The 27,562-nt window shown below is 33.4% G+C and overlaps 1 protein-coding gene across 2 annotated transcripts in view; it reads right to left on the bottom strand.

Moving 5' to 3' along the window:
* The window catches only part of mre11 (double strand break repair nuclease mre11), a 167,991-nt gene extending 147,435 nt beyond the window's left edge, over positions 1–20,556 (bottom strand). Inside the window, exons 1-4 of one of the 2 annotated variants that reach the window (XM_089596247.1) lie at positions 20,312–20,556; positions 19,960–20,128; positions 916–1,052; positions 652–842 (exon numbers count right to left, since the gene is read on the bottom strand). In XM_089596247.1, coding sequence (XP_089452373.1) covers positions 652–842; positions 916–1,052; positions 19,960–20,128; positions 20,312–20,489 — 675 coding nt within the window. In that variant the 5' untranslated portion in view covers positions 20,490–20,556. The remainder of the gene's footprint in view (positions 1–651; positions 843–915; positions 1,053–19,959; positions 20,129–20,311) is intronic. The other variant, XM_089596248.1, reaches the window with a different exon arrangement.
* Between the last annotated feature and the right edge of the window lie 7,006 nt (positions 20,557–27,562).

Below are 27,562 nucleotides of genomic sequence, written 5' to 3'. Positions count from 1 at the left end.
TTAGTGAGCTTCAAGGGAGTGAGCAGCAGAACGCGGGACAGTATCTGATTGGCTATCACGATCCATAAGATTAACACAGGATTCCACTCATTATTTGTTGCAAAGTATGTATACGTATTTTTTTTATTGTAGTGTAGTCACCTCATAAGAGGTATTTACACTAAAGTGTATATATATATATATATATATATATATATATATATATATACCTTGTAGATTTTGCAACAAACTGCGGCGGTTCTGCTGCTCACTCCCTTGAAGCTTACTAATGTCTATTATATAGTTATGTATATGGCAGATATCGATATATAAGATTAGTTGTAATATAAGGTAGAGCGAGTTTGTATCGTGGTACATACGTCAGTACCCGACGTTATAGTACAACGGTCGTGGTTTGGTTTATAAAAGTCGATAGGGGAACTTGTCTAGGGCAAGGTGTCCGCTGTCAACAAACCTGCCGTATACAGCCTGCTTTGTGCCCGACAACAAGTATTTGCTACAGTATTAAAAAGTGTATATAAATTTTCTTAAATAAAGAGCAAACCCTATGAAAAGAGTTTGTGATGTGTTACAACGTGTATTTTGCTCACTTCTTTCCTCGCCACTGCTTAATAGGACAAATTAATATCAATATTATGACATCAATATTACCTTATCGTTTCTTATCAATCGAGACAACCTTTGGTCATTCATATAACCTAAACCATAAAGCGCCACGGTTGTAATACCTTTTCGAAGGTACAAGGGAGGGATTGAAACATTAGTTACGTCTGTCCATTTTCCAAAGTAATTAATAAGCCCTGTGGCGGAAAGAACATCCATTGATCCAACGGCTCCAAAACCTATAATTTTTCATTTTACTTATTTTTTTTATTTTATCTAATTAGCTAAAAATATTCACTGTATTCAACATACTTGGATCATCATGATTTCCATTGATTGAAAAAATTGGCATACCCACATTTATGTTTGGATCTTCATAATTTACTCTTTGATGAAAGCAATGACCAAAGACAGCTTCTGGGCTGGTCAAAAACTGTATTTTTACAGGCCTCAAAATAAAATAATAATTACTGTTTGTTTATTAAACTTAAGTGTGTTAATATATTTATACGTGTATCGGGAACATGCAAACCCTCCAACCATACTGAAGTTGGTTGAGAGTAGTGCCTCTCGCTGGTTGGTGAGGCGTACGGCGGACTATTTGAAAAAATGAGGCTTGTTCTACAAAAAGCTCTAAGCAGCGCTCCCAAAAGTAACTACCAAAATGGCGGAGAATTAAAATTAGCTACATGGGCGAGGCCGCAAAAACACCACTCCAAACAAAATGTTTTATTCATTAACAAAAGCTATTTTAACCCAAGAAACTTATTACCATTAAACCAATATGTCTGTCTATAAAGTTAACAGAGCTGATAAATAATATAAGCAAACATGAGTAATCCCCAGCAGCTCAATGCAACTCTCATTCAAAAGGCAGTGATTAAAAAATTATTTAAACATAAACAATTAACCCCAACTAACCAAATGCGCCTCTCTTTCAATACTTAGGAATTAGAAAGTTATTAAAACATTAATAAAATATCCCATCTTACCCAATGCACCTCTATTTCGATACTGAATCCCTTATTAAGCGTGCCAACCAGCTAATAACCCATGGCACTTACTTTCCATATTGCTAGATAATTAACAATAGCTCGGACCACAAAACCATACGGGGCACTTACTTTTTACGCTGGAAGCCGATTAACAAAAGCTCCATGCAGCAGAGATTAGAAAAACAGACAGGGTGTATGCGATACATCTTTGCTGCAAAGTTTGGCAAAACAGACAGGTAAGATGGTAATCAATAAAAGCACCAATCATCAAGTAACCTACGGTGCTTACTTTGTACAATTAAGAGAAGCACGGAGTCAATTAAAAAAAGCTCCAAGCATCAGAGTTCGGCAGCACAGTCAGGCCGTATGTGTTCCATATCTGCTACAAAGTTCAGCAGCCCAGTCAGGCCGTACGTAATCCATCTCTGCTGCAGAGATCAGCAAAACAGACAGATTCGACGATAATTAACGAAAATGCTAATTACCAAATAACTTTGGTCGCATACTCAAATGCCTCAGAAATCATAACGAAAAAATTTCAATACCAAGTAAATGAAGACGCTTACTATTTGGTCTCAAAGATAATTAACAAAAGCTTCAAGCAGCAGAGATCGGCAAGACGAATGATCTGTATGCGCTAAATCTTTGCTGCAGAGAAAAGGGAAAGAGAGAGGCCACATATGCTCGATTCCAGCTGCAAAAATCAGCGAAAGAGATGAGCTACGTGCGCCTTACTTAAGCTCAGAGATTGGTAAAAGCGACGGGCTGAATGCACTTGATCTCTGCTGCAGAGTTTGGCGAAAGAGACGGGCTGCGTGCGCTTGAACTTTACCGCAAAGATCAGCGAAAAAAGCGGGCTGTGTGCGCCTTATTTTAGCTGCAGAGATCGGCGAAAGAGACGGGCTGCATGCGCTTGATCTCATCTGCAAAAATAAGCCATAGAGGCGAGCTATGTGCACCTTATTTTAGCTCAGGGTTTGGCAAAAGCGACGCACAGTGCGGCCGAAGGCCGGTTTGTGTGGCCAAAAGTCGAAAAATCAAGTAATTGATTTAAAATTTATCACTTGAGGATGTTTAAGGTCGCTGATTACGAATTTAATATTAAAAATTTGAAGCCACCCCTTTCCTCCCCTATTGACTACCCCCTCGCGTGAAATAACGTATATTATTCAACGTAATCAAGATGCATGTCAATGCATAGATTTTCGTAGTCGCTGATTACAAATTTATATTAAAAACTTGAAAAGACACCCCCTACTTCCCCTATTCACTACCCTCTCGTGTAAAATAGCGTATATTATTCAACATAATCGAGAAGCATGTCAATTCATAGGTTTTTGTAGTCGCTGAATACGAATTTGATGATGATTTATAACTTATAATGATCTGTAAATTGGTATATAGGGGTTTTTAGGGTCGTTTATCATAAATCTGTAATCAGAAATAGTGAATCCCAAATGGCCGACCTTATATATGGCGTCATGTCATATGAAAAAACTTATAGAAATCACAGAACTATGAAAATTGAACAAAAATTTTTTTTTGAGATTTTCATTTAAGTAGCTGAAAATTTATAAAAAATTAACAAATTTAAAATGGTGAAAAGCAATATGGTGATGTTATGTAATGAAAAAACATTTTTTTTCATGTATTAATATATTTTTATTGAAATCAAAGAGTAATTTACAAATTTTTAGTTTAGAAGTGCAGTATTTTATTTGAGTTAATAAAATGTGTTTAATTTTACTAAATATCACATGAAAAAATTTTCATTGCCTATCTCATATGGGTCACAGTCATCTTCATCCATGTCTGTTTCAGAAGCGGAAGAACTGTCATAAGATTGTTCATCTTCTATTCTATTATTTACATTTAGAGATGTTAGCAAATTAATACAATCTTTAGATAGATTTGAGTGGTTTTAAAGGTAATTTTCGGCAACTAGATATTTGTGGATCAGATGCAATCAAAAATCGTTTGAAGACATCCTCTATTGTCTTTTGACGATAATGTTTTCTGGCAAAATTTGTGCGATGGATTTTAAAAAATTTATTGCAGGCTTCCTGCGCATCTTCAGACATTTGACCAATAGGCAACACTGAATATTTTATTATTATTATTATTGGGCCATGAATCAAAAGTTTGTGAACTAATGTGGACATGTAATACGAGGGATATTTTTGTACAATATCTTTTGCTAATTTGACAGCATACTCGCGGAAATTTTCTTCGTGTGTACCATCACTGCAGGCGATAGTTTGCAAAATAATATAAAAACGATGTATGATATTTTGATCAATTCCTGTTATTTTTGCAGATTTTTGATAGTTCTCAAAAACACCTCGAGCCGTATTTCCGTCGTTTAAAGTTCCACTACCGGCTTTTGGTACGTCAACAATTAAGCCTAATTCTTTTTTGAAGGCTGCTTAAATATTACCTTTTTTTTTGATCGTGATTCTTTTTCTTCTTTTGTTCGAACTTGCCATTTTTCGATGTCAAGTTTGTACGATTAATGTAATAAAAACTTAAAGCATCGAATCCAACAATGTAAAGTTGACCGACCAAATTGTAAATGAGCTTCTTCAATTTTCCGTTCTAACATTTTATCTATATCGTTAAATTGACTAGATGTACAATTACATAAATAGCAACGCATCGCGGATGTTGTATCAGTTATTGAATTACAAACTGTAGTATCTATCACCGTCAAGCTCAAATCATATTTAATAGATACTTCTTTCCCAGAGATAGTAGTAGTTAATGGAATCAACTCGTATTTGCCGCTCAACATTATTTATTGTATCTTTTGTTAAATCTACTGATTCTTTAGCACATTTTATTGAAACAGGCCGACAATATCTTGCTGACGATGTTCTTGGATTTTTCCATACAACAGTTATTTCTTTTGCCAAAGTATTAGTGTGAAAAAGTTGTAGTGGAACTACAGATGTAAAAAAATACTCTCATCGCTATTGCTGTTCTCGTCAAGCTTTTGTTTGTACGTAGAGTGTCCTGAACTACCATCGCAGCCCCATTTACAAAATAAAGTTAAATTTTTTAGTTTATCCTCTGATAAAGTTTTTACTACTTTCATTTGAATTGAAAGAATACGATCCAATGTATGATCTAATAGAAGTTGTAATTTTACTTCAGCTTTATCTATAGTAAAAGAGAGTCTCGAAGTTGGGTAGCATTGCAATTTTGACTTTAGTAGCTTTTTGTATGAAGGTATCATGTTGGATTTATTTTTCAAATGAGCGTTACGCAACTGTTGGTATTTACTTTGTGATAACCCAAGTTCAATAAACAGAGATAAAGCTTTGTCACTTGTAAAAGGAATATTTGTATAACCCACGGATTCCAAACTTTTTCTATATTTTTTAGCTTTCGTAGGACTACTTTTTGTAATAGCATCTACTATCATAGCAAAATCTGTTTTATCTTCAGCCCAAAATTTACTTTTTGCAGAATAAAAGTTCTTCTGTCGATACTGTTGCTCATAAATTTTCAGTTTTTCTTCGTTTACTACGATCAGAAGACTGAAAAACTCACTCCTGGAAGACCTGGGGTAAATTGCTTTGTAACAGATTTTTCTTTCTCTGGTTTGTGTAAATCTACTGGTTTTGATAGCCAATCTTGATTTTTCCTTTGTAAATTTTCTTATGTTCGATTACTATCGTTTCACCTCTTTTTCATCTCGGATATCAATTTTGCTACTTTTATTTGCTATACATATATATATATATAAGGGTGTTAAATCTTTCCTCAATAATAACGAACAAATTTGTTTCTCTGTAAATAAAGTTTAGTTTATTACTATTTACAAGGGCTATTTACAATAATTACAAAGTTACCTGTAAATAAAGAAACGACAATTGAAGTTTATTATTATCACTTCTTTAATTCACTCGTTTAACACTCTTAACGAAATCTATCTAATAATTGCTTTTATTATAAATCCTTAGAATTATCTCTCTCCATTACTGTAGTTTTTCCAACGTATTTTTCTGATCTGTTCAGTCTCTCAAAATTTGCTAATCATCCTAGAGTTAGTTGAAGGAGAGTTAATTGAAGGAGACGTGCGTAGTGTATAAAGCGCGGCCGATTCAAATGAAGAAAGCCTACTTTCTTTACATCTCCCCTTCCCACCGTGAAAATTGTGTCAAGAATTTTCATCATCTGTTGTATTTTCTATTGGTACTAATTTTGTTTTATGGAATAATTCTTTTTCTTTATTTTTTTTTCCGGTTTTAATTTTGTATATTGAATCTGATATTTTTTCCATTATTTCGAATGGGCCAATCCTAAGTTCATCTTGTTTTTTTCTGTTTAATTTATTGCCATTTTCCACATATACTAGGTCTCCTATGTTGAACTCGTATTCTTTTCTGTTTTTATCAAAGAGTTTTTTATTGTAATCATGTGATTTTATGGTCCTTTGTACTGCTAGTTCTCTATTTTTCTTCCAATCTTCTGCGTTTTTATTCTCTTTTAATTCTTCGGGTAACAGACTTGTATCTGTACCGTCTAGTAAATATTTTGGTGTAAAACCTGTAACTGAATGTTCTGTTACGTTATATTTGTTTACACACTCTCTTGCTACTGTTGTCCAAGCTTTCTTTTCCTTGGTTTCGTTAATTTTGCATCTTATTTTGTTAACTATCGTTTGGTTAAGTCTTTCATTTAGGCCGTTTGAAAAGGGTGTATTTAAAGCTGTGAATATAAGTTTTACTTTATGTTCTTTTAGAAAATTTTTAATTTCTTTTGAGTTAATGCCTGGATATTGATCTGTAATTATCATATCTATTTTATCCGTTTCTAGTATATTTTGGACCAGTTTTATAAAATCACTTGCAGTTTGTGTTTTGGATGTTAAAATAAATGCATATCTTGTAAAATGATCGACTAATAAATGAAGGTATCTTTTCGTTGATTTTTGACCGCCAAATCCACCAATCGTATCGATTGACATTATTTCAAATGGTCTAGTTGCTGGTCCTAAGTGTGACATCAATCCGTATTTTATTTGGCCTCTCGATTTATTTTTTACGCATATGTTACAATTTTTGCATATTCGTTTTATATTTTCTATTAAATTTTTCGCTGTATAATGCGGGTATATTCTGTTTAATGTTTGTCTAATTCCAATATGGCACCATTCCATGTGCGTTTCTTTTATTAATTTAATGCTTAGTTTCTCTGATAAGATTATTTTATTTTTATTATTTTTTCCTTGTTTGTAAAAAATACCGTCATTATCAACTATTTTTCTTTTTTGTTTTTGTAACATATTGTTTTCTTGTTGATCCTTTTTTATTTCATTTATCTTTATCAAATTTACTATTTTTAGCATATCTTGTGTGTTAACTGATTCTAATATCGGATTTCGACTGAGACAGTCTGCTTCAAGGTTATATTTTCCTGGTAAATACTTTATTTTGAAATCGAATTGTGATAGGTAGTATGTCAACTCACCCAGTTCTGCGTCCGTTCTTACTTTAATATTAAGATTTTCCAAGGGTTTGTGGTCTGAATATACTTCAAAATATCTTCCAATCAGCCAGTGTTCCCAGTAATTTATTGCCTCTTTAATTGCTAGACATTCTAAATATATAGCTTTTTTTCTTTTTTGTGTTTCTTTCAGTTTTTTTGAAAAATAAGCCACTGGTTTTTCTTTTCCATTTTGTTGAACTTGTTTCAATATTGCACCCATGCCTTCTATTGAAGCATCTGTATATATTTTGATCGGCAAATCTTTATCAAATATCTCTAGCACTGGTTGAGAGCATAATAACTTTTTTATCTTTATAAAAGATTTTTCACATTCTTCAGACCAATCAAATTTCACATCTTTTCTTAACAATCTATGTAATGGATCTAATATTATTGAAATTTCTGGTACATATTCATGGTAAAAATTAATTTTTCCTAAGAACTGTCTAATATTTTTTTGAGTTTTAGGGGTGGGGAAATTTTGAATTGAAATCAAGTTATCTTTAATAGGTCTTACTGTGTTATTCTCGATGATGTGTCCAAGGTATTTTACTGACCTCGCTGCAAACGTGCATTTCTTCAATTTCAGTCTAAATCCTTCTTTTATAACCGCGTTTAAAACTTGTTCTATATGTAATATATGGTCTTCAAAAGTTTCTGAAAATATTAATAGGTCATATATATAGTTTTCTGTACAATGTTTGAGATTATGTTTTCGAAGTATACTAGATAGGATTCTCTGAAATATTGCTGGCGCTGTTTTTAGACCAAATGGTAAGCAAGTCCATTGGTAGTGCCCTTCTTGTGTTATGAAGCCGGTTTTATTTCTATCCTCTATCCTTAGTGGAATCGACCAAAATGCAGAATTTATATCTAACGTTGTAAAGTATTTACAGTTTCTGGCTTTTATTATTATATCATCGATAAGTGGGAAAGGTTGCGCCTGTGGTATAATTATCTTGTTAAGATCTCTAAAGTCGATGCATAATCGAGATTTTTTTCCTTCATCTTTTTTAAAAGCCAGAGTCACTGGTGCCGCAAAAGGGCTATAAGACTCTTCGATTAGGTTTTTCTCTAATAATTTTGCTACCTGCTGTTCTATTTCTTTTTTGTCTTCAATCGTACATCTATATGGTCGTTTACAACAATATTTATCCACTGATAGATCTATCCTTGCTTCATAGTCTTTCACTGTTCCTATATCATATTTGTCTTTTGCAAAAATCATTTTGTATTTATCTATTAGACTTTCTATTTTATATTTTTCTTTTTTATGTAAGTGGTCTAATTTCACTTCAAATTCTTTTTCTTGGACATGTTCATTAAAGTTCACTTTAGCTTCTATTGAGCTTTTTTTTTCTATCTCTGTTTTTATTTCGTTCTCTATTAACTTTTGAGAGATTTTTAAGTTCTCGTCTTGAGTTAATCTAAATAGTTTTATCATATCAAGCCCAATTAAGAAATCTTCAAAATCATCATTTTTCACTATAAATACATCTACTTCTTTTTCTATTTCAAATATTCTAATTTTTATTGTTACTAGTCCATTTGTTTGTGTCACACCATTGACTGTTTTTAATGATATTTTATTCATATCTCCTTTATTTTCTTTTATCTTAATAAATTTTGAATTTATAATTGATATCTGTGATCCTGGATCATAAATTCCATCCATATTTAGTCTGTCTTCTAGTAACATTTTTACTCTTATCAATGGTGTGATGATTCGTTTTTTGATTCATTTTGTAAATTTATTTCTAAGACTGCATTATTACCTATTGTCTTTGGTTGTTCTTTAGTTCCATTTGGTTTTGTTTTAAACCAACATTTATCTTCTGGATGGTATCTTGCACCTTTATTTAAGCTTTCACATGTCTTGCATGGTTTTTTTTCTTGTTTAGTTTCTTTTGTTCTAAAATTACTCTTTTTATCTACTCTTCCTTCATGGTTTTTTAATTCATTAAATAAGTCTGTTATATTTTCTAAATTTTCTCTATCTATTTTTTTCCTAATGTTTTCTGGTAGACCAAATCCAATTCTATCTATAACTGTGTCTATGTCCATATCTTTGTTGATTTCTAATAATAACTTTTCTTTTTTTATTGCATAATCTAATAGTGAGCCTTCTTTGTATTTGTAATAGTGAGCATATGCTCTATTATTCCATCCTTTGTTTCCAAAAGTCTTTATGAATTTTTCTTTCCATGTATCCCATTGACTTTCTCTCTCTTTCAGCATCATTGAACTATACCAGTTTTGGCATGTGTCATCCAAAAAAAATCTTAATATTTCAATCTTATGTTCTTCTTCATCTATCTGCAATCTTGTACATTCTTTTTCGTATATAATTATCCATTGATGGGCATTGGATGTTTTACTATTGAATTTTTCTACAATTAACTTATCTGCAATATGTCTTAAATTCTTTTCTTCTCCTTTTTTCTGAGAAGCTTCTACTAATTTTTCTAATATTTTGGTTAAACTTGTATTGTCTATATCACTGGTTTTTTCACAATCTATCTCCTGCAAAATTCTATCTTCAAATTGTAAGTTTCCTGCTTCATCTATATATATTTTTTTAAGATTATCTGTTAATATAAACCATGCACTGATTTTGTCATTTCTTCTCTTCAAATTTGCTTTTATTTTACTATATGTGTTTTCTTTTAGTAACTCTTTATGTGCACTAACATTCATAACATCCTCTGGTAATACATACACTTTCCCATCCTCTGTTTTGATTGATATTATAGCTATCACACTTGATTTAGTATCGGTCGGAGAAACTACGACTTTAAAGTTAAATTGTAGTTTCATGTTTCACCAAAATTGTCGTTTTATAAGGGTGTTAAATCTTTCCTCAATAATAACGAACAAATTTGTTTCTCTGTAAATAAAGTTTAGTTTATTACTATTTACAAGGGCTATTTACAATAATTACAAAGTTACCTGTAAATAAAGAAACGACAATTGAAGTTTATTATTATCACTTCTTTAATTCACTCGTTTAACACTCTTAACGAAATCTATCTAATAATTGCTTTTATTATAAATCCTTAGAATTATCTCTCTCCATTACTGTAGTTTTTCCAACGTATTTTTCTGATCTGTTCAGTCTCTCAAAATTTGCTAATCATCCTAGAGTTAGTTGAAGGAGAGTTAATTGAAGGAGACGTGCGTAGTGTATAAAGCGCGGCCGATTCAAATGAAGAAAGCCTACTTTCTTTACATATATATGTATATATGTATCCTTGATGTCTTTTTTAATTTCTTTATTTATTATATTGAACAGTTTTAATCTTGTCATTTCATCTTCCATTGAAGTACTGGATACTAAAAAAACAAATAAAACTTTTACATTAAATATTCACAATGAATATTTACAGTGGATTCGTTTCAAACATGAGGCACTTCTAATCTTTTATGTTATTGCAACTGTTCATAGGGTGTGTGTGTATGTGTGTAAGTCCCTGGCGTGGCGCGCGCACGAAAAACCAGGAAGTCTTAGACGTACACACGTGCGCACACGCACATCACAGTTGTATTAAGTAGTTCCAAGTGCGTATATGCGCCGTCTCACTAACTCATTCTTGTAAATAAATGTACAAAAAAACTCAACGGGCAGCTACGGGCAGCTAATTTTTTTTTTTTGGCACATAATAATAGTATTAACAACTTTCAATAACATAGAGAGCAGGATCCATCAAGATAAAAAAGTTTTCACTCGACTATGTAGATAACAAAAAAAATAATAATAAGATACAGTCTGGACATATCTCTTTTTAACAATTTACTATTTAGTATTTTATAAGCAGAAATTTTTTTAAGTATTATACTTACCTTCGGATGTAGAATCCATTTTTTTGTTTAAGGTTTACTTGGCAGTAAAAACTTTCACACGTGTTCAATGCAAGCGTTTATTAATCGATTTTCCCTACGCATGGCTACACGTGCCGTAACGGCCACATTCAGACTAAGATTATGGAAGGGATTCAAGGTAAGGGACCTCACTCTGAACATTTTTCGTCTTTTAGGGGACTCCTTTAACTAACTTGATGACAAAAAAACCCTAACTAAAAACTTTGATTTTAAAGTTTTGGTCGAAGAAAGCGCCCTTCGGCCGCACTGTGCGACGGGCTGAATGCACTTGAGCTCTGCTGCAGAGTTTGGCGAAAGAGACGGGCTGCGTGCGGGTGACTTGCTTTAATATCTTTGTGTAATCTATTTTTATAAATTTATTTATTTATAAATTTATCTATTTTTATTATTTTGTAGTGAGCAAGTTTTGGTTTTTATTTGTTTAAAAAATAACATTGGCGAGTAAGCTCTTTCGCTAAGAAAACCAAGTCTCTTTTATACTTTTTTTTGAAAAACTAATGTGATATACTTTTGGCCTTACGATAAATTCGTCAAACTTGAGTCATACAATGCATACGTATACTTTTAGCCAGTATAGTTATATTGGCCCATGATGGTCCTACAAGTGTTTCTGCGATGCTACCGTACTTTTTAAAAATCCAATTCACAGTGTAAATACTTTTTGCATATAAAAGTATATACTATAATATTGTACATAAACAGAGTTATACGAAGTTAGTGTAGTGTGTGTCTCTGTGTGTATATGCGTGCCGGTTTCAGCTCGGCGGCGTGGCGGCACGCGGTCTGTTGGTAGCCGTCGAACGTAAACATTAACTCTGCACTTCTCCATTTATTTACAAGTTTTGACTTGTTTATGCTTAGGTAAGTAGCATTTCATGGTGTTGTGTTTTATTTTCGCCAGTTGTGAGAAGAGTCGCTCTTGAGTGTTGCAGCTCTGCTCGTTTAACATAATTACTGTTTTCTGTTTGTTTCTCGTGCTTTTCTATAAAATGAGTACCAACGGGTATTTTGATGCAGAGAGGGGCTACTGATATCATTTACGAAAAATTTACAAATCTGGATCAAAGACATTTTGTAACTGCTTAAACCAGCGTAGTTCTTTTTTTAAACAATTTTTATTTTGTGGTATGTATTAAAGAGCTCTTTTTTGCTACGAAGCAAAATGGAAAAATGTAGAGGATCGATGCCCTGGGACGGCTTTGCTAAAACCAGACGGAAAATTTTTACCCCTTCTACAACATACGTGCACACCTAATATTCACCAGCAAAACATTAAGACCATGAAGAAGGAAATTAAAGAAGCTGTGCAACGGCCTGGTGGTGATAGTGTGAAGTGAATGTTCGATGCTGTGCGAACTAAGTAAGTTTATTTTTGACACTTATTTTATGCGAAACTCTGAATAATGTGGTATCAAGCTGTTTATTTCCACTATTGTGCATCTTTTTCGAACTCGTCTGGTATGAGTACATTACGTTTACGTAAAAATTTAAGAATATTTGGACGGCTATGGGAAAGTTTGCTCTTATGACGCCTATTATGTAGCACTAAATTTGTAATATTTAATAGATTTGTCTACTCAAATCAAAAAGTTTAAAGATATTGTTATAAAAATAAGAGTTTCTCTGTTAGTCCGAAAAAAATTATTTTATTAAATTTACATTACAAAAATCTTTATTTCTAATTTTTAAGAACTCATAAAAGACCTACAGCTGTTTTTGACTGCTCGTTCAATTTTACTCCTTTTGCGAAGCTTATTGTAGTATTTCATCGTAATAAATTATTCATATAATCTGTTTTAATAAATAAAATGAAATAAATATGAACATTAGAAATCCAGAAGTTGGAAAATATGTTAGTTTTAAACGGATGGAGAGGAGCTTATTTTCATGGAAAAGCGATGTTTCCACGGTGAAACATATTTCTAATGGAACATCTTTGAAATCTCTGCACACGGAATTCGATGACGGCAAAATTTCCTACCAGTATGGCGATTCCGTCTTACAATGGCAATCCATCCTTATTGGAGAAGGAAAATGGCACATCGTGTTTTTTGAACGGAGCTTGGTCGAGGAATTTAATAATCGAGGCTTAATCCTCCGTTATGATGGAACATTCGCTGCTGTTCCTAAACTGCGAGGGGTTACACAGCTATTTACAATGTCAGCTGTATACAATGGACAGGTAGATTTTTTTAGTTTATAATTATGTTTTATTATTACGTGTTATCATTAGTTTCATCGAATTTGTTATCGTTCACGAAGTAGGAGTAGGTGGGTCACTTATCAAGTCTGTCCCTGTTATCGAGCTTTTCAGATGTAATCTCATAACTTATGTACATGACCATTTTTTTTCACATTTCTTTATTCATTGATTTAGCCAACGAGATTTTTCATGCTTAAAAAATTTGACTTTTTTACCATGGGTTATATCAAATAAAAAATGCATTAAGAGCTTTTTTTATTATTTTCTTAACAAAAACTTTAAGAAAATGCGTTTTACTGTGAAGTATAAATTTCACTGAATTAGTTACATGTATACTGCCAATGTTGTAATGATATAAAAACATGAGTTATAATGAAATAGTTATTTTCGGTACGAGAGATAAATTTGCATGCCCAAAATGTTTTCAAAATTTTTTGGTAGACTGTTAAAAATGTCTTACTTTACGCGCTACTATAATATTGAATAAAAAACCTGTAGGCACTACTTTTTCCACACGAAACAGCATAAAAAACAGTTTCTGATTTATAGGTCGAACAGTATATATTTAATTTATTTTCAGTGTTACCCAGTAATCTTTGCTTTCCTCACGTCAAAGACGCAAAAAGCTTACGAGGCCCTGTTCCGAGCGATCCAAAACGAGTTTCCTCATGTGAAACCTGTCAGTGCGATGACGGATTTTGAAGTGGGGATGCAAAATGCGCTACGCATTGTTTTTGGTATTCGAGTGTATGGGTGGTTCTTCCATTTAGGTCAAGTATGTAATAAATTACTGTGTATTATATTATTTACTGCATATAAATAAATATTGAAAGCAAGCCCCACAAGTAACAAAATTAAATGAATGCTGACACCTACTCATTGACCTAGTACATTGATCATACTCTGTAAAGGAAACAGAGTAAGATATATATTACAATAACTTTATCTCACAGGCTCTTTAGAAAAATGCTGGCTCTAAGGTCATAGCCTCGAGGTAAAACAAGAGAGACCATCCAGAAAGACACAAGCTGTTTAAAAAGTTTGTAGCGCTTACGCTTCTACCAGCGGACTTGATAAACGACGATTCCAGCTTCTGTCATTGGAATGCCGGGAAAAGTTTGAAGAAGACTTAAATGAATTCCTCCAATACTTTTTAAGCCAGTGGTTGGAAAGGACAACTCCACAAAATTTCAGCGTGCACGAGCTTGATATGCGTACCAATAACTTCAAAGAAGCATATCACAGGCGTTTATCTGATTTAGTTAGTATCCCTGAAACCATCTCTGAAACATTTCAAGAGTGAGTTTCTTAAAAGTATTTGTATACATCTTGTGCTTAAAAAATTTAATCACTACGTACCTTTAAAGATTGATAGTAACAAGACTTGATTATACACCTTTTTATTCGTTATGAAAATGGTTTATGCAGATCCCGTTATTTGGCCGTTTTTTTTTTTTTTTTTTTTTTTTTTTTTTTTTTTTTTTTTTTTTTTTTTTTTTTTTTTTTTTTTTTTTTTTTTTTTTTTTTTTTTTATCGTTGAAGGTAAAATGTCGCAAAAAAAAACATCGCACACTGTAAATAATATGAAAATAACAAAGAGGAATAGCATTATATTTTAATGTTTTCGATGTATTTGTAAATGAAGGAGACAAAAACCGGGCTCAAGCACAACAATGTAACACTAACAAATTAGTTTTTTTTTAGTCTGTTGCACACAAGTTTTCCATCTTCCTTGTCAGTGCGGATATAGAAACATGTGTTTAAAATAACAAAGCTTGGAATTTCATCTTTTTACATGGGTTGTAATGGGATTCTGCAATATTATCTTGAGAGACATACGTCACAGATGAAACAAATTTTTGGAAAAATACTGTATAATTATTCAGAATTTCTATTTTATAATACAATCATACGCGAAATACGTAAGAAAAGGATATAATCGTTGAATCTTAACATTGATTGTTCGTCAAAACCGCTATTTAACAGCTCAACTCTTGGACTATGTGAAAGCAAAGAAGTTCGATTCACAGTCAGAATTGGAGGTACAGCTTCCACCAGTAAAAAAGAAAAGATGTTTAAGGGAAAATGATGAAAAATACTGGGATGCCTGGAGAAAGTTAAAGTCAAGCGAGTACTCCATTAACGAATTCTTAGATATAATATCCCATTTTGCAGAACAAAATACTGAAGGATCTGGTAAGTAAAATATTCTTCTTTAAAAATTGACTTACTACATTGCACTAATATTGCTTGTTTTATTTAATTATAACGTTTGTGACATGTATTTACAATACGTAGCAACAAATTTTTTTTCAAGTGTGATATTTAAATAAGCCAAATGGCTGTATAACATAAAAACATTTTTCAGAGACTGAAAACATGGTTCATGAGGACATACATGACATCAATCAACTGTGCCCTTCACCACAGCAGGACACCATCACAACCAAATCAAAATTTACTACGGAGGAAATTAATAGTGCTCCAATTGTATGGCTAAGTGAAGCACCAACTATCAGTCAAATTAAGTGTGCTGTTGAGTTTGCCACAAGTCAAATTTCAAAGAAAAAGGCCGTGTATTTTTTTTAAGTAGGGATGCATGTCAAAAAACAATTTGTCACTAATAGTAAAGCAACTATTGGCCAGGTGCAAGTGATGGGAGGGGATAGATGAGTTGACGCCAACGTGCGTAGTGGCGAAAACAGAAAACCTGGGGTACCAAATGACAGTTATTTTTGCTTAATTAAGGAAAGAATAACAGTATTTCGTCAAATTTACAGATGTTATCATCACATATGCATAAATAGTATCAATGTTATGAAATTGCGGTTACACTAATGTAAAAAAATGAACTATGTGGTGCCAAGAACGGTTGTAAAATGTTTGAATGTAACAACATACTTATTAATAAAGCCTCGTTAGTTTTCGATCCAGAGCATACTCTCAGAAGCAGACGGCAAAAAGAGAGATAAATACGCGAAATAAGACATAATAATTGTGATTTCTATTATTTCAACGTTTATGAAATGTGGGTGAAAGAAAGTGCTGTGTCACTCAGTGTAACAGTAGGGAGTAAATAACAATAATTACAAATGGAGTAAAATTACATAAATTTCAATGATTATCCAATTGTAAATAAAAGTAATATTCATGAGCATTGCAACTTAGACAATTTTCAAAATAATCTAAATAAAACGTACATGCAGGTTAACTTTATAGGGAGCTGAAGTTACCGATCGAGTTCTGCCTTATTACGACGGCACTTGTCAAATTGCTAACTTCATCACTATAAAATTCTGTAACATCGCACACATGATTACTTTCAACCAACTGTTTACCTTTTTTTAAGGCTTCAGAGTTAAAACAAATCGAGTGCATGATATTCCTAAAGCCTGTTTTTATGATAACATCCATTATCAGATGAATAAATACACTAATTTTTTGCTAGTTAATTAATTATTACTAAAAGTGTACATCGGTGTATGTTGTTGACGTGTAATGTGGGTGCCCGCGGTTGCATGATTTTGACACCAAGGGTGGCGCTGCATGACATGCACCTGGCCAATATTTTAAAAACAATGTATGTAAATAAGCTCAACAAAACATCTATTATTTCACATAAACAGCAAGTAGCACTTATCGCTTGGTCTCTTACCACACCAAAGCTTGCTCACCAGAAGCGCATTCTTTCAAATAATTTACAAATTATTCGAACGGCTGAACCTCTTACCAATAGAGCTTGAGAGCTAAAGAATGTTATTGTAAAAATAAATTGCAGGAACAGTAAGCGTCCTAAGTATCTTGAAAGTTACAAATCCTGTAAATCATCTACGAGACAGACAATTAAGCGCCCCAGTTTGTTTAGTAATTATCACTTCTGTTTATCATCTACAAGCCTATCTCTTCCACCGATCTATGCAACAAAGATCAAGCGCACACAGCTAAGATAAGGCGCATACTGCCCGTCTTTTTCGCCGATCTCTGCGGCTAAGATCAAGCGCACACATTCCGTTTCGTCACCGATCTCTGCGGCAAAGTTCCAGTGAACGCAGCCCGTCTGGTTCGCCGATCTCTGCAGCTAAAATAAGGTGCATACTGCTCGTCTTTTTTGCTAATCTCTGCGGCAAAGCTCAAGCGCACGCAGCCCGTCTCTTTCACCGATCTCTGCAGCTAAAATAAGGCGCACACAGCCCGCTTTTTTCGCTGATCTTTGAAAGTTTGAAATTTTAGCATTGGTCTTATGGAGCAGTCTGATTTTTTCACCGAAAGTGTTAGATTTCGTAGGCTAAAAGTCGGGCCACAGTCTCCAGAAACTGAGAGCAAGTAGTTTAAATAATCTTTTTTCTAACAAAATCGCGAAAGTCCAAGATTACCGGTAAAAACAAAAAGATATAAAGTCTTGAAAGTTCTAACCGCAGGATAACCTCAATTTTGATTCTTGGCGCTAGCCCGGGAGATTCAAATGTCATATATAAGAATGTGGGCAAAAAAATTGTAAAAATATTGTTTACATCTATAACTGGAATATCATGCTCGGTTTTGAACGCATACTATTGCAAAAACTTTGTGTAAAAATATTAAATAACAATAATTTAAACAAATAGGTTGAATAAAAAATAGTTGAATATAAAACTTTTATATTAATTGTTCATTTGATGACAACATAGCAATAACGCCATAAATAATATAAATTCCAATCAAATAAAATATCCTTTTCTTTTCATTACAAACAAATATTTGGCTTATTTTGTCTAATACTTTTGTGTTAGTAGTCGCCCGTGGCTTTTCTCCAACATTCTCGCTTAGAAAACTCGCTTTTTTCCTCTCGTTTGCCTGATATTGTAATTAGCATTCATTTTTTACAAGCATTAATTTAATATTTACTGATAAAAAAATACACACAAAACAAGTATAAGAAAGTTGACAGGTGCTGGAGCTGAGGCACACGCGCGAGTTCGTCTGCTTGGATAGGGACGTACGCAGCTTTTTCGATACCCTATCAATAGTAACTTTTTTCAATTACGGAATTTTTTCGCATTTTTTTGCTCATAAACCATGAATAAGACATGGCACAAACCACTAACTGTCTTTTTATTGGTTTATATTCAGTAAATTTATAATTTATAGAAAAGCCCCCCCGGTGCCCCTGCTTGATACGGCACCATCGTGATGAGCCACCTTAAGTAAGGCGCACGTAGCTCATCTCTTTCGCTGATTTTTGCAGCTGGAATCGAGCATATGTGGCCTCTCTCTTTCCCTTTTCTCTGCAGCAAAGATTTAGCGCATACAGATCATTCGTCTTGCCGATCTCTGCTGCTTGAAGCTTTTGTTAATTATCTTTGAGACCAAATAGTAAGCGTCTTCATTTACTTGGTATTGAAATTTTTTCGTTATGATTTCTGAGGCATTTGAGTATGCGACCAAAGTTATTTGGTAATTAGCATTTTTGTTAATTATCGTCGAATCTGCCTGTTTTGCTGATCTCTGCAGCAGAGATGGATTACGTACGGCCTGACTGGGCTGCTGAACTTTGTAGCAGATATGGAACACATACGGACTGACTGTGCTGCCGAACTCTGATGCTTGGAGCTTTTTTTAATTGACTCCGAGCTTCTCTTAATTGTACAAAGTAAGCACCGTAGGTTACTTGATGATTGGTGCTTTTATTGATTACCATCTTACCTGTCTGTTTTGCCGAACTTTGCAGCAAAGATGTATCGCATACACCCTGTCTGTTTTTCTAATCTCTGCTGCATGGAGCTTTTGTTAATCGGCTTCCAGCGTAAAAAGTAAGTGCCCCGTATGGTTTTGTGGTCCGAGCTATTGTTAATTATCTAGCAATATGGAAAGTAAGTGCCATGGGTTATTAGCTGGTTGGCACGCTTAATAAGGGATTCAGTATCGAAATAGAGGTGCATTGGGTAAGATGGGATATTTTATTAATGTTTTAATAACTTTCTAATTCCTAAGTATTGAAAGAGAGGCGCATTTGGTTAGTTGGGGTTAATTGTTTATGTTTAAATAATTTTTTAATCACTGCCTTTTGAATGAGAGTCGCATTGAGCTGCTGGGGATTACTCATGTTTGCTTATATTATTTATCAGCTCTGTTAACTTTATAGACAGACATATTGGTTTAATGGTAATTAGTTTCTTGGGTTAAAATAGCTTTTGTTAATGAATAAAACATTTTGTTTGGAGTGGTGTTTTTTGCGGCCTCGCCCATGTAGCTAATTTTAATTCTCCGCCATTTTGGTAGTTACTTTTGGGAGCGCTGCTTAGAGCTTTTTGTAGAACAAGCCGTATTTTTTTAGATAGTCCTCCATACGCCGCACCAACCAGCGAGAGGCACTACTCTCAACTAACTTCAGTATGGTAGGAGGGTTTGGATGTTCTTATGTATCCACCTTGGAGAGCTTAGAGGGCTCTTCAGAGGTATTCGAGCTGTCTCTATACTCTAAGGGTTTAGTTATCACATAACTACTTATTTACAAACACTGAACTTCTATACAAAAATATACCTGTATAGTCTACAAACAGCTCGGAGGCCTTATTTCTACTTCTCTGGATATACCTCATATGTAAAGCTATGATTGATATAATTTCAACTAAGAAGTAATTATTAAAAACATTTATCATAAATATTTGAAAAATTAATGTTATTTTGTGGTTTCTAACATTTTTGTTTTGATAAGGTCAGTACTTTTTAATTCAAACCTTGGGATGACTTTGGTTGAAACCTAAGAAAACAAATTTTTTCAAAAGTTGTTAAAAATATTGAACTTACTTGTCACTTAAGCAGTATTTTCTCAGTAGGTTTATACACCTCATTATAACATTGTGCGGAGGTTTTGCTTCATGGAACAAATCGCCCCCAAGAAGTACCAGATCTACGTCTTGGTCCCTTGCATATTCGAGAATTTCTTCAAATGTTTGGAAGCTATCGTCATCCTGAGCTAAAACAGTAAAAGGCATACTGGGATAAGATATACACGTAAATGATTAACTAAATCGACAAATATGTTATAAGTAGAGTTGAAATTCAAGACACTTAAAAAAAAAAAAAGCGTTAAATGCAAAAAAGTTACACTGCAAATTGAGTCATGATAAGCGTCTACAGGAAATTATGAAACTTTTACCGCCTGCTAAAACAATATAGGCACCTCTTTTAGTAGTTTGCTCATAACCTAAGTGGATGTCAGAGGCAACAAGTATTTTCATTACATCTTCTTCGCTAATATTTTCTTTGTTTCCAATGTTTTCATTGTCACTATTAAAGCTCATCTTCTTTCTCGTATCATCCTCGTCTCCAAACATATTACTTTTCTTACTGTTCAACAATTTTTATAACTCGGTATATTCACCCACAAGTTCGTCATTTAATGCAAGTTTTGAAATTTCAGGCAGCGGCAGAGAATATGGCAGAGAAAATAGAACATAGACATATAAAGAATAGACTGCTCGTTCTTATGTACGACACTAAAGCACAAGTAGAAAAAGACACATTATCGAACGTGTTTATTAGGAACTTTCGGATTTCAGAAGCACTAGACTGTACATCTATCTCTCTCGCAAGAGTCGCAAGTCGCAAGTTGCGAACGGTAGGGTGGTTGCATCTTGCACAGGGATGAGTAAGTATAAAACTCAATGTCTAAAATGTAATTTAATACGTCTATAAAAGTCTGTTTAAAACTCTCGAAAACTTTTGAACTTTCTTACAGTTTATGACATGTATAAAATTGTATCGAGCTCATAACCTTTAAATGTTTAAACTATTTGTTTTTATTTGACTACAGTCTTCAGCACAAACACAAATCTTAAATTTAAAAAATAGTATAGATCAACGTTTGTAAATGGTATATTTCAACCAAAAAAAAAAGTTGCCAATGCTTCATTAATGATTTTTTTCCTACATAAATAAGTTAATTGTAATTATGTTTGTCCCATGAAATTAAAAAAATTTTAACTGCAAACCTTTGAAGGTCCATTTCTATATTCTCCTAAAGTTGTAAGTTAAAAATTAACGTTATTTTTTGTTTTAGAGAAAATTTTTTCAAAACTATCAATGTATGAAGTAAATTACTCAATCAAAATCAAATATCAAAATTATACTAACCTTTTTCCCGTAATTTTGCCGCGTTTTCATGTTATCGACACTTACATCCGTTTTCAACGTTTCATATGATTTCAAACAGTTTAGGACAAATTACGGTATAAATCTAGGAGAATCATACATTTACCCATTCCTGATCTTGCATAAGCTTCAGCTAGCCTTAGTTTACTAACCATAGACATATAAGGAATGTAGACTGCTCGTTTTTGTGTACTGTGCTAAAGTACGAGTAGAAAGAGACACAACATCGAACGCGAAAATCTGTCTCTCCCGCACATTGCCTAAGTTGAGGGTCGGTAAACTGAGGCCAGCTGATGCAACCACACCACTGAGACTCGTGAAGGTGGCACCCGTAAATATTAAATATTAATATTTTGCACCCATTCAAAGCTTGAACGATTCCTCCTTACTTGCGGATTTATCCTTTACTTAAATTTTTGTTTGCGGATCAATAGTTTGCGAGATATTTGCAAAATAAAATGTCAAAAATGGGCGCGGCGCTGAAGTATAAAAAACTTTGTTATAAGTGCTAAAGTGGGTTAAAATCCAATTCTACCTACATGATTCGATTCCTCCTCATTTGCGGATTACGAAGATATATAAATTAATGTAATTAACTGTTACAAAGTTTGTAAATACTGAATTTAATTATTAAGTAAGAGAATCTAGTAACTTTTGTCTAGTGAATTTTGGTCCAGTGCTCCGTTCCTGTTGTTTGGTACATGTCGTTTCATTATTCTATTAATTATTAGTTACAAGTTATTCAGCCTTCGGGTCAATACACACACACACACATATTTTTTGATGACTATGCAATCTAGTGTAAGCCCATTTAATAAACATTTTTTTAAATTAAGTACTTGTCAATGTATCATTAATTGTATTACTGGCGCTTTGTTTGCATAGGGTGTAATCCGCAATCGCCGCCAGCAGTTACATATGTACGACGTGACAACGTTGCGTGATTGGGGGCGCTACTGTCGATTTACTGGTGATGTGATCCGCAATCTCACCAGCAGTAAAGCAGACGACGTCGGTCTACTAGCTCTTTTTCGTGACATTTTCTGATTGTAAACAAAGCAAAGCAGACGACAGAATGTCGGAAAATGTCACGAAAAAGAGCAAGTAGACGGACGTCGTCTGCTTTACTGCTGGTGAGATTGCGGATCACATCACCAGTAAATCGACAGTAGCGCCCCCAACCACGAAACGTTGTCACGTCGTACATATGTAACTGCTGGCGGCGATTGCGGATTACACCCATAGGCTCCGTTTGTAGTCTGTTAAGGTCACGTGATCATTTATGATAAGTGCGAGTGAGACACTGAGATGGTGACATCGTGCTGTCTTCCTCGAACTTATGATAAATGATCACGTGACCTTAACAGACTTAATAACAAATAGAGCCTCAGGTGAACACAGCCTGTGTCACTTTTATCCGTTTCCACTGGTCGGTAACTTGATCTTCAATTCGCCTGATTAATCGTTTACGCGCGAAATTTGAATACTTAAGCTGTTTTCTAAAACTTGTTCAAACAAAATTATTACTTGTGTGCTTAGATGTGTCTTGTAATGATTATAGCTGTACTGCTACTTTTTCGTTGTGTTGTTATTTGTTTCTTAAATAACAACAAATATTAAAATTTCGCGCGTAAAGAATAAATATCAGTCCACAGTGTTTGCAACAATAGATTCAAGATATTAGATTCTTAAGATAAAAAATCGGTACCTATTGACAAATAAATTTTTCCTTGAGTTTTGAGGATGTAATGTATGTATGTGTGTGTGTATTGACCCAAAAGCTGAATAACTTATAACTAATAATTAAGAGATTTATACCTCCTAAAGTTTTCTATTCTAATAAAGATTTTTTAGAACCCGCTGTACGGAGGAAAAAACGTGTACCAAACTATGGAACGGAGCACTGGACCAAAAGTAACTAGACTAACGTTACTAGATTCTCTCACTTAGTAAGTAAATTTATTATTTACAAACCTTGTGACATTTAATTACAGTAATTTATATACCTACGTAATTCGCAAATGAGGAGAAATCGAATCGTACAGGTAGAATTGGATTTTAACCCAATTTAGCACTTACAACAAAGTTTTTTATACTTCAGCGCCGCGCCCATTTTTGACTTTTTATTTTGCTAATATCTCGCAAACTATTGATTCGCAAATAAAAATTCAAGTGTAGAATAAATCCGAAAGTAAGGAGAAATCGTTTAAGCATTAAATGAGTGCAAAATATTAATATTTAATATTTACGGGCGCCAACTTTACAAGTCTACACCACTGACCCCACCGTTGGCAACGTGCGAGAGAAACAGATACACACGTTTAATATTGTGTCTCTTTCTACTTGTGCTTTAGCTTCAGCACTATACATAAGAATTAGAAGTCTATTTTTTGTATGTTAATGGTACTGACCCCCACCTTCAACACTGTGCAAGAGCGACAGATTTTCACGTTCGATGTTGTGCCTCTTTCTACTCGTGCTTTAGCATCGCACATAAAAACGAGCAGTCACGGTGTAAGATAAGACAGGTGTCAGGTGGTCCGAAGTCCGAAGGACCAAGTCTATGCATAGAGATGCCTGTGACTATTGTGTCTTAATATCAGAGATGACCGCTAGATGGATCAGTGTTGAAAAGGCTGTAGCAGACTAGCAGTGGGCAGTGGTTGTAAACCCGCATCTCTCTCTCATTCTCGCATTCTCGCATGCATCAGTATACTGAAATAAAAAAAATAATAATTTAAGTATAATTTTTACAATGGTAAATAAATGTTGTGTAAAAAAGTGTCGCGAGAACAAAAATGACAAATTATCTGTGTTCAAAGTTCCGAAGGATGAAAAGTTGTACAAAAAGTGGATGTGTGCCTCGTCACACGTTAATTTAATTTTGACAAAAAATAGTTACGTTTGCAAAAAACATTTCGATGAACATGATCTCATAAAAGAAAAAATTATCCAGGATGCCAATGGAAAAATAATATTCAAGGTATATTTGTAGTCGAATCCTGAACTTATTTATTATAACCTTAAAAATATTATACAATATGTTGAATTCATATGAAGTTTATAAATTTTTTTTATTTAGAATCCATTGAAAAAATGACATTTGTAAACATTCAAATTCTGTCAAACCAGAAGCTTTACTAGTGAATATACGAAATAGGGGAGGACTTATTCATGCAAATACTCTTTTGTACAACCTGTTTCAAGAAATTGAAAAATATTTTACTGAAGCTACCGACAATGAGCTTGTAGATGTTCATGACTACGTTGTTGAAAATCTTCTAAGAAATTATAAATTTAATTATCCATGTAAGCAACACAAAGAAGATGTAATATCCAAATCAATTTATTATTATATTTATATGAGAATGCGTTAATACGTTAATATACAAAATAGAGATGTTTTGAAGAAAAGTAGAGAAAAAAAAAATTAGCGAAACTTGTTTCAACTTAATTATTGGAGAAAAAAATTTATTACTTCAATGTTACAGCCTCATTTTTTTATTTATTTCAATATTTGTAAATAAAAACAGGTGAGAGTGGATAATTATAAAATAATGTCATATATTTGTGTGCCTTTCTTACTAATGCGCCACCTGGTGGCTGCCCATGGTATCACGACACAATTGCTTCTCGGTTGAGAGCATAGAGATATTATAGATAGAGTAGGCAAGCCACCGATTCTTCTGTAAGTGGCAGCGTTAACACGATAAAAAGAGATGTAACATTGAGCTACCTTTCTATCTCTCTCTGTGCTCGCTGCTGATTGGCTGATGTTTTACGTATATGTGGGCATAGGCAATCAGTAGCGACCACAGAGAGAGATAGAAAGGTAGCTCGATGTTGCATCTCTTTTTAACGTGTCAACGCTTGCACTTCCAGGCTTGCCTACTCTATCTATAATATCTCTATGGTTGAGAGCGACTTCAGACCACCTGTCTTATCTTACACCGTGCGAGCAGTCTACATTTTGCATGTGTCTATAAGACTATAGGCTGCGAAAGTAGCCAACGGAACGTCATTGCGTCAGAAAAAAAAGGTTTGCTCTCTATCTAGATAAAAGCTAAGCCGAGGGCGGACAAAATTCTAATTAGCTGTCACTCGCACTAGAATTAGAGAACGATATGATTCGTGAAGATCCAAAATATTTCGGTCATGTTTCATTCTGGTGAAGAGTTACGTGGTAATCATAGTAGTGCCATATAATTTTTCCTTAACCAGCTGCTACTTATACCAATAGATAAAAAATAAAAAGTTGCCGCTGCAAATGCCATTTAAGGCAAAATTAGAATGCATCTTATACCTCCGAAATATATAGATATTGTACTCTTATCTATAATTTTATTTACAATGCCTTGTCTATTACCTTAAATGAGTATTATTGTATTATATATAAAGTAGTAATGTGACTCTAATGCTTGTTGGTAAATTAGAAATTCATAGATGGCAGCACTTTCAATACAAGCTTTCTCTATATCCTCCATACATACCCGCCTAAAAAAATGTCGGAATTCTATGTAGAATTACTTCTGTAATACTTTCAGTTAAGCCACATGGCATTACGCATGGTTTACCATATGGCATTACATAAAGGGTTTTAGCTTGGTGATGCCATGTAAAATTTCGTATGGAAAAACACATGGAAAACTAATTGGAAAAAGAAAAAATTTTTATCATCTAGAAATAACTGCAAAATACCATAATAAGTTATTTGCAGTTAGCAATCTGTCTCACCATCGGGATGATAACTCCAAAAAGAAGGGGGTTCAGCTGATTTTACTTCTATATAAAAATATTTAATTTTTCAATTTTTTTTTTTTATTCCTGAAATATAACTTGAATCCCCTTGTTTTGGAATTATTATCCTAATGGTAACACTAATTGTTCACAGTGCATGATGCATTGTAGTATTCTGCAGTTATTTCTAGATGACAAAATTTTTTTCCTTTTACCAATTTGTAATTCTATGTATTTTTTCAAATGGAATTACATAAGGCATTACCAAGCTAAAATCCCTTATTTAATGCCATACGTAAAACCATATGTAATGCCACATGGCTTTCCTAAAGGTATTACAAAAATAATCACACATGGAATTCCGTCTTTCTTTTTCAGGTGAGTAACCTTCTTTAAATACCCAAAATACTTAAGACTCATAATACTTAACTACATAGCTTTTTTTTTCAATAAAAGTTTTCTTAAGAAATCAATAAGAATGAGAAAAATATCCTCCCCGGGTGCAAATCGGACACACAACCTCCAGTTTACTGTACAGTTGCTCTACCACTTGAGCTACCGAGGAGCCTGTACATTCATTCGCACCGTAAGTTTAGATAAGTTTTCTCATTCTTAATTTTTAGAGCTGTCTTTCACCTAAGCTCGATAAAGTAGTGATTTGACTCAAATGCTTGTCAGTGTAAATATATATATATACTAGTGGGGCTTCGACCCCCTGCGCGCTCCGCGCGCTAACCTCCTACTGTTCTAAGAGAGCCTGTACATGGGTGTCTGAATGTCTTAAGACTGTAAGCCAAACCTATGGTGGGTGATTCAATTCGAACTGACGTTAACTGAATATTGATATAAATTGTTTTAAACAAGATAATAGGCGTCCTGTTCGTAACAAAACTATGTTACGTGATTGTATTATAATATTGGAAAGATATTTAGCCACCAAGACTAAAAAAAATTTTGCTAACGATGAGTCGTTAAAAAGAGAGGTTATGTTGACAAAATTATTGTATTAACATGAATTGTAGAAATTTTTCATTGGATGCCTCAAAGACGTTCTAACCTTATAATGTCATCACGTTAATTAGTTTTATATATAGAAATTGTTTATTCAGAACTTTTTCTTATTTTCTGTATAGTGACGAAGATTTCCACATGAGAGGTCGTTCTTTAGTAATCAATAATAATGTAAGTAAATGGAAAAATTATTATGAATTTATAGTAGGAAGCGATTATTATCAAAATGTAAAAAGTAGTGATAAATATATGAACATGATGTCAAAAAATAGGACTTATGGTACACGTATTGAAATTAAAAGCTTCTCAGATTTATTACATGTTCACGTTATAGTTAATTTCTCAAACAACAGTATTAAAACGTATATGGAAATTCAAATAGTTATCTTCAACTAAAAATTAATCATAAATAAAAAATATTTCTATAGGTCGATTAAACATTGTATCTCCAAAAGATCATAAAAGATTTTTTTTCAAACTTGTATTAAATAAAGAAACTAGTTCGACA

This window comes from Copidosoma floridanum, unplaced genomic scaffold (genome assembly GCF_036245765.1).
Source record: "Copidosoma floridanum isolate Cflo_tuat_1 unplaced genomic scaffold, Cflo_Japanese_pri ptg000030l, whole genome shotgun sequence".
Classification (NCBI taxonomy): Eukaryota; Metazoa; Arthropoda; class Insecta; order Hymenoptera; family Encyrtidae; genus Copidosoma; species Copidosoma floridanum.
The sequence above is the reverse complement of the archived record's forward strand: the minus strand, read 5'-3'. Positions and strand labels throughout refer to the sequence as shown.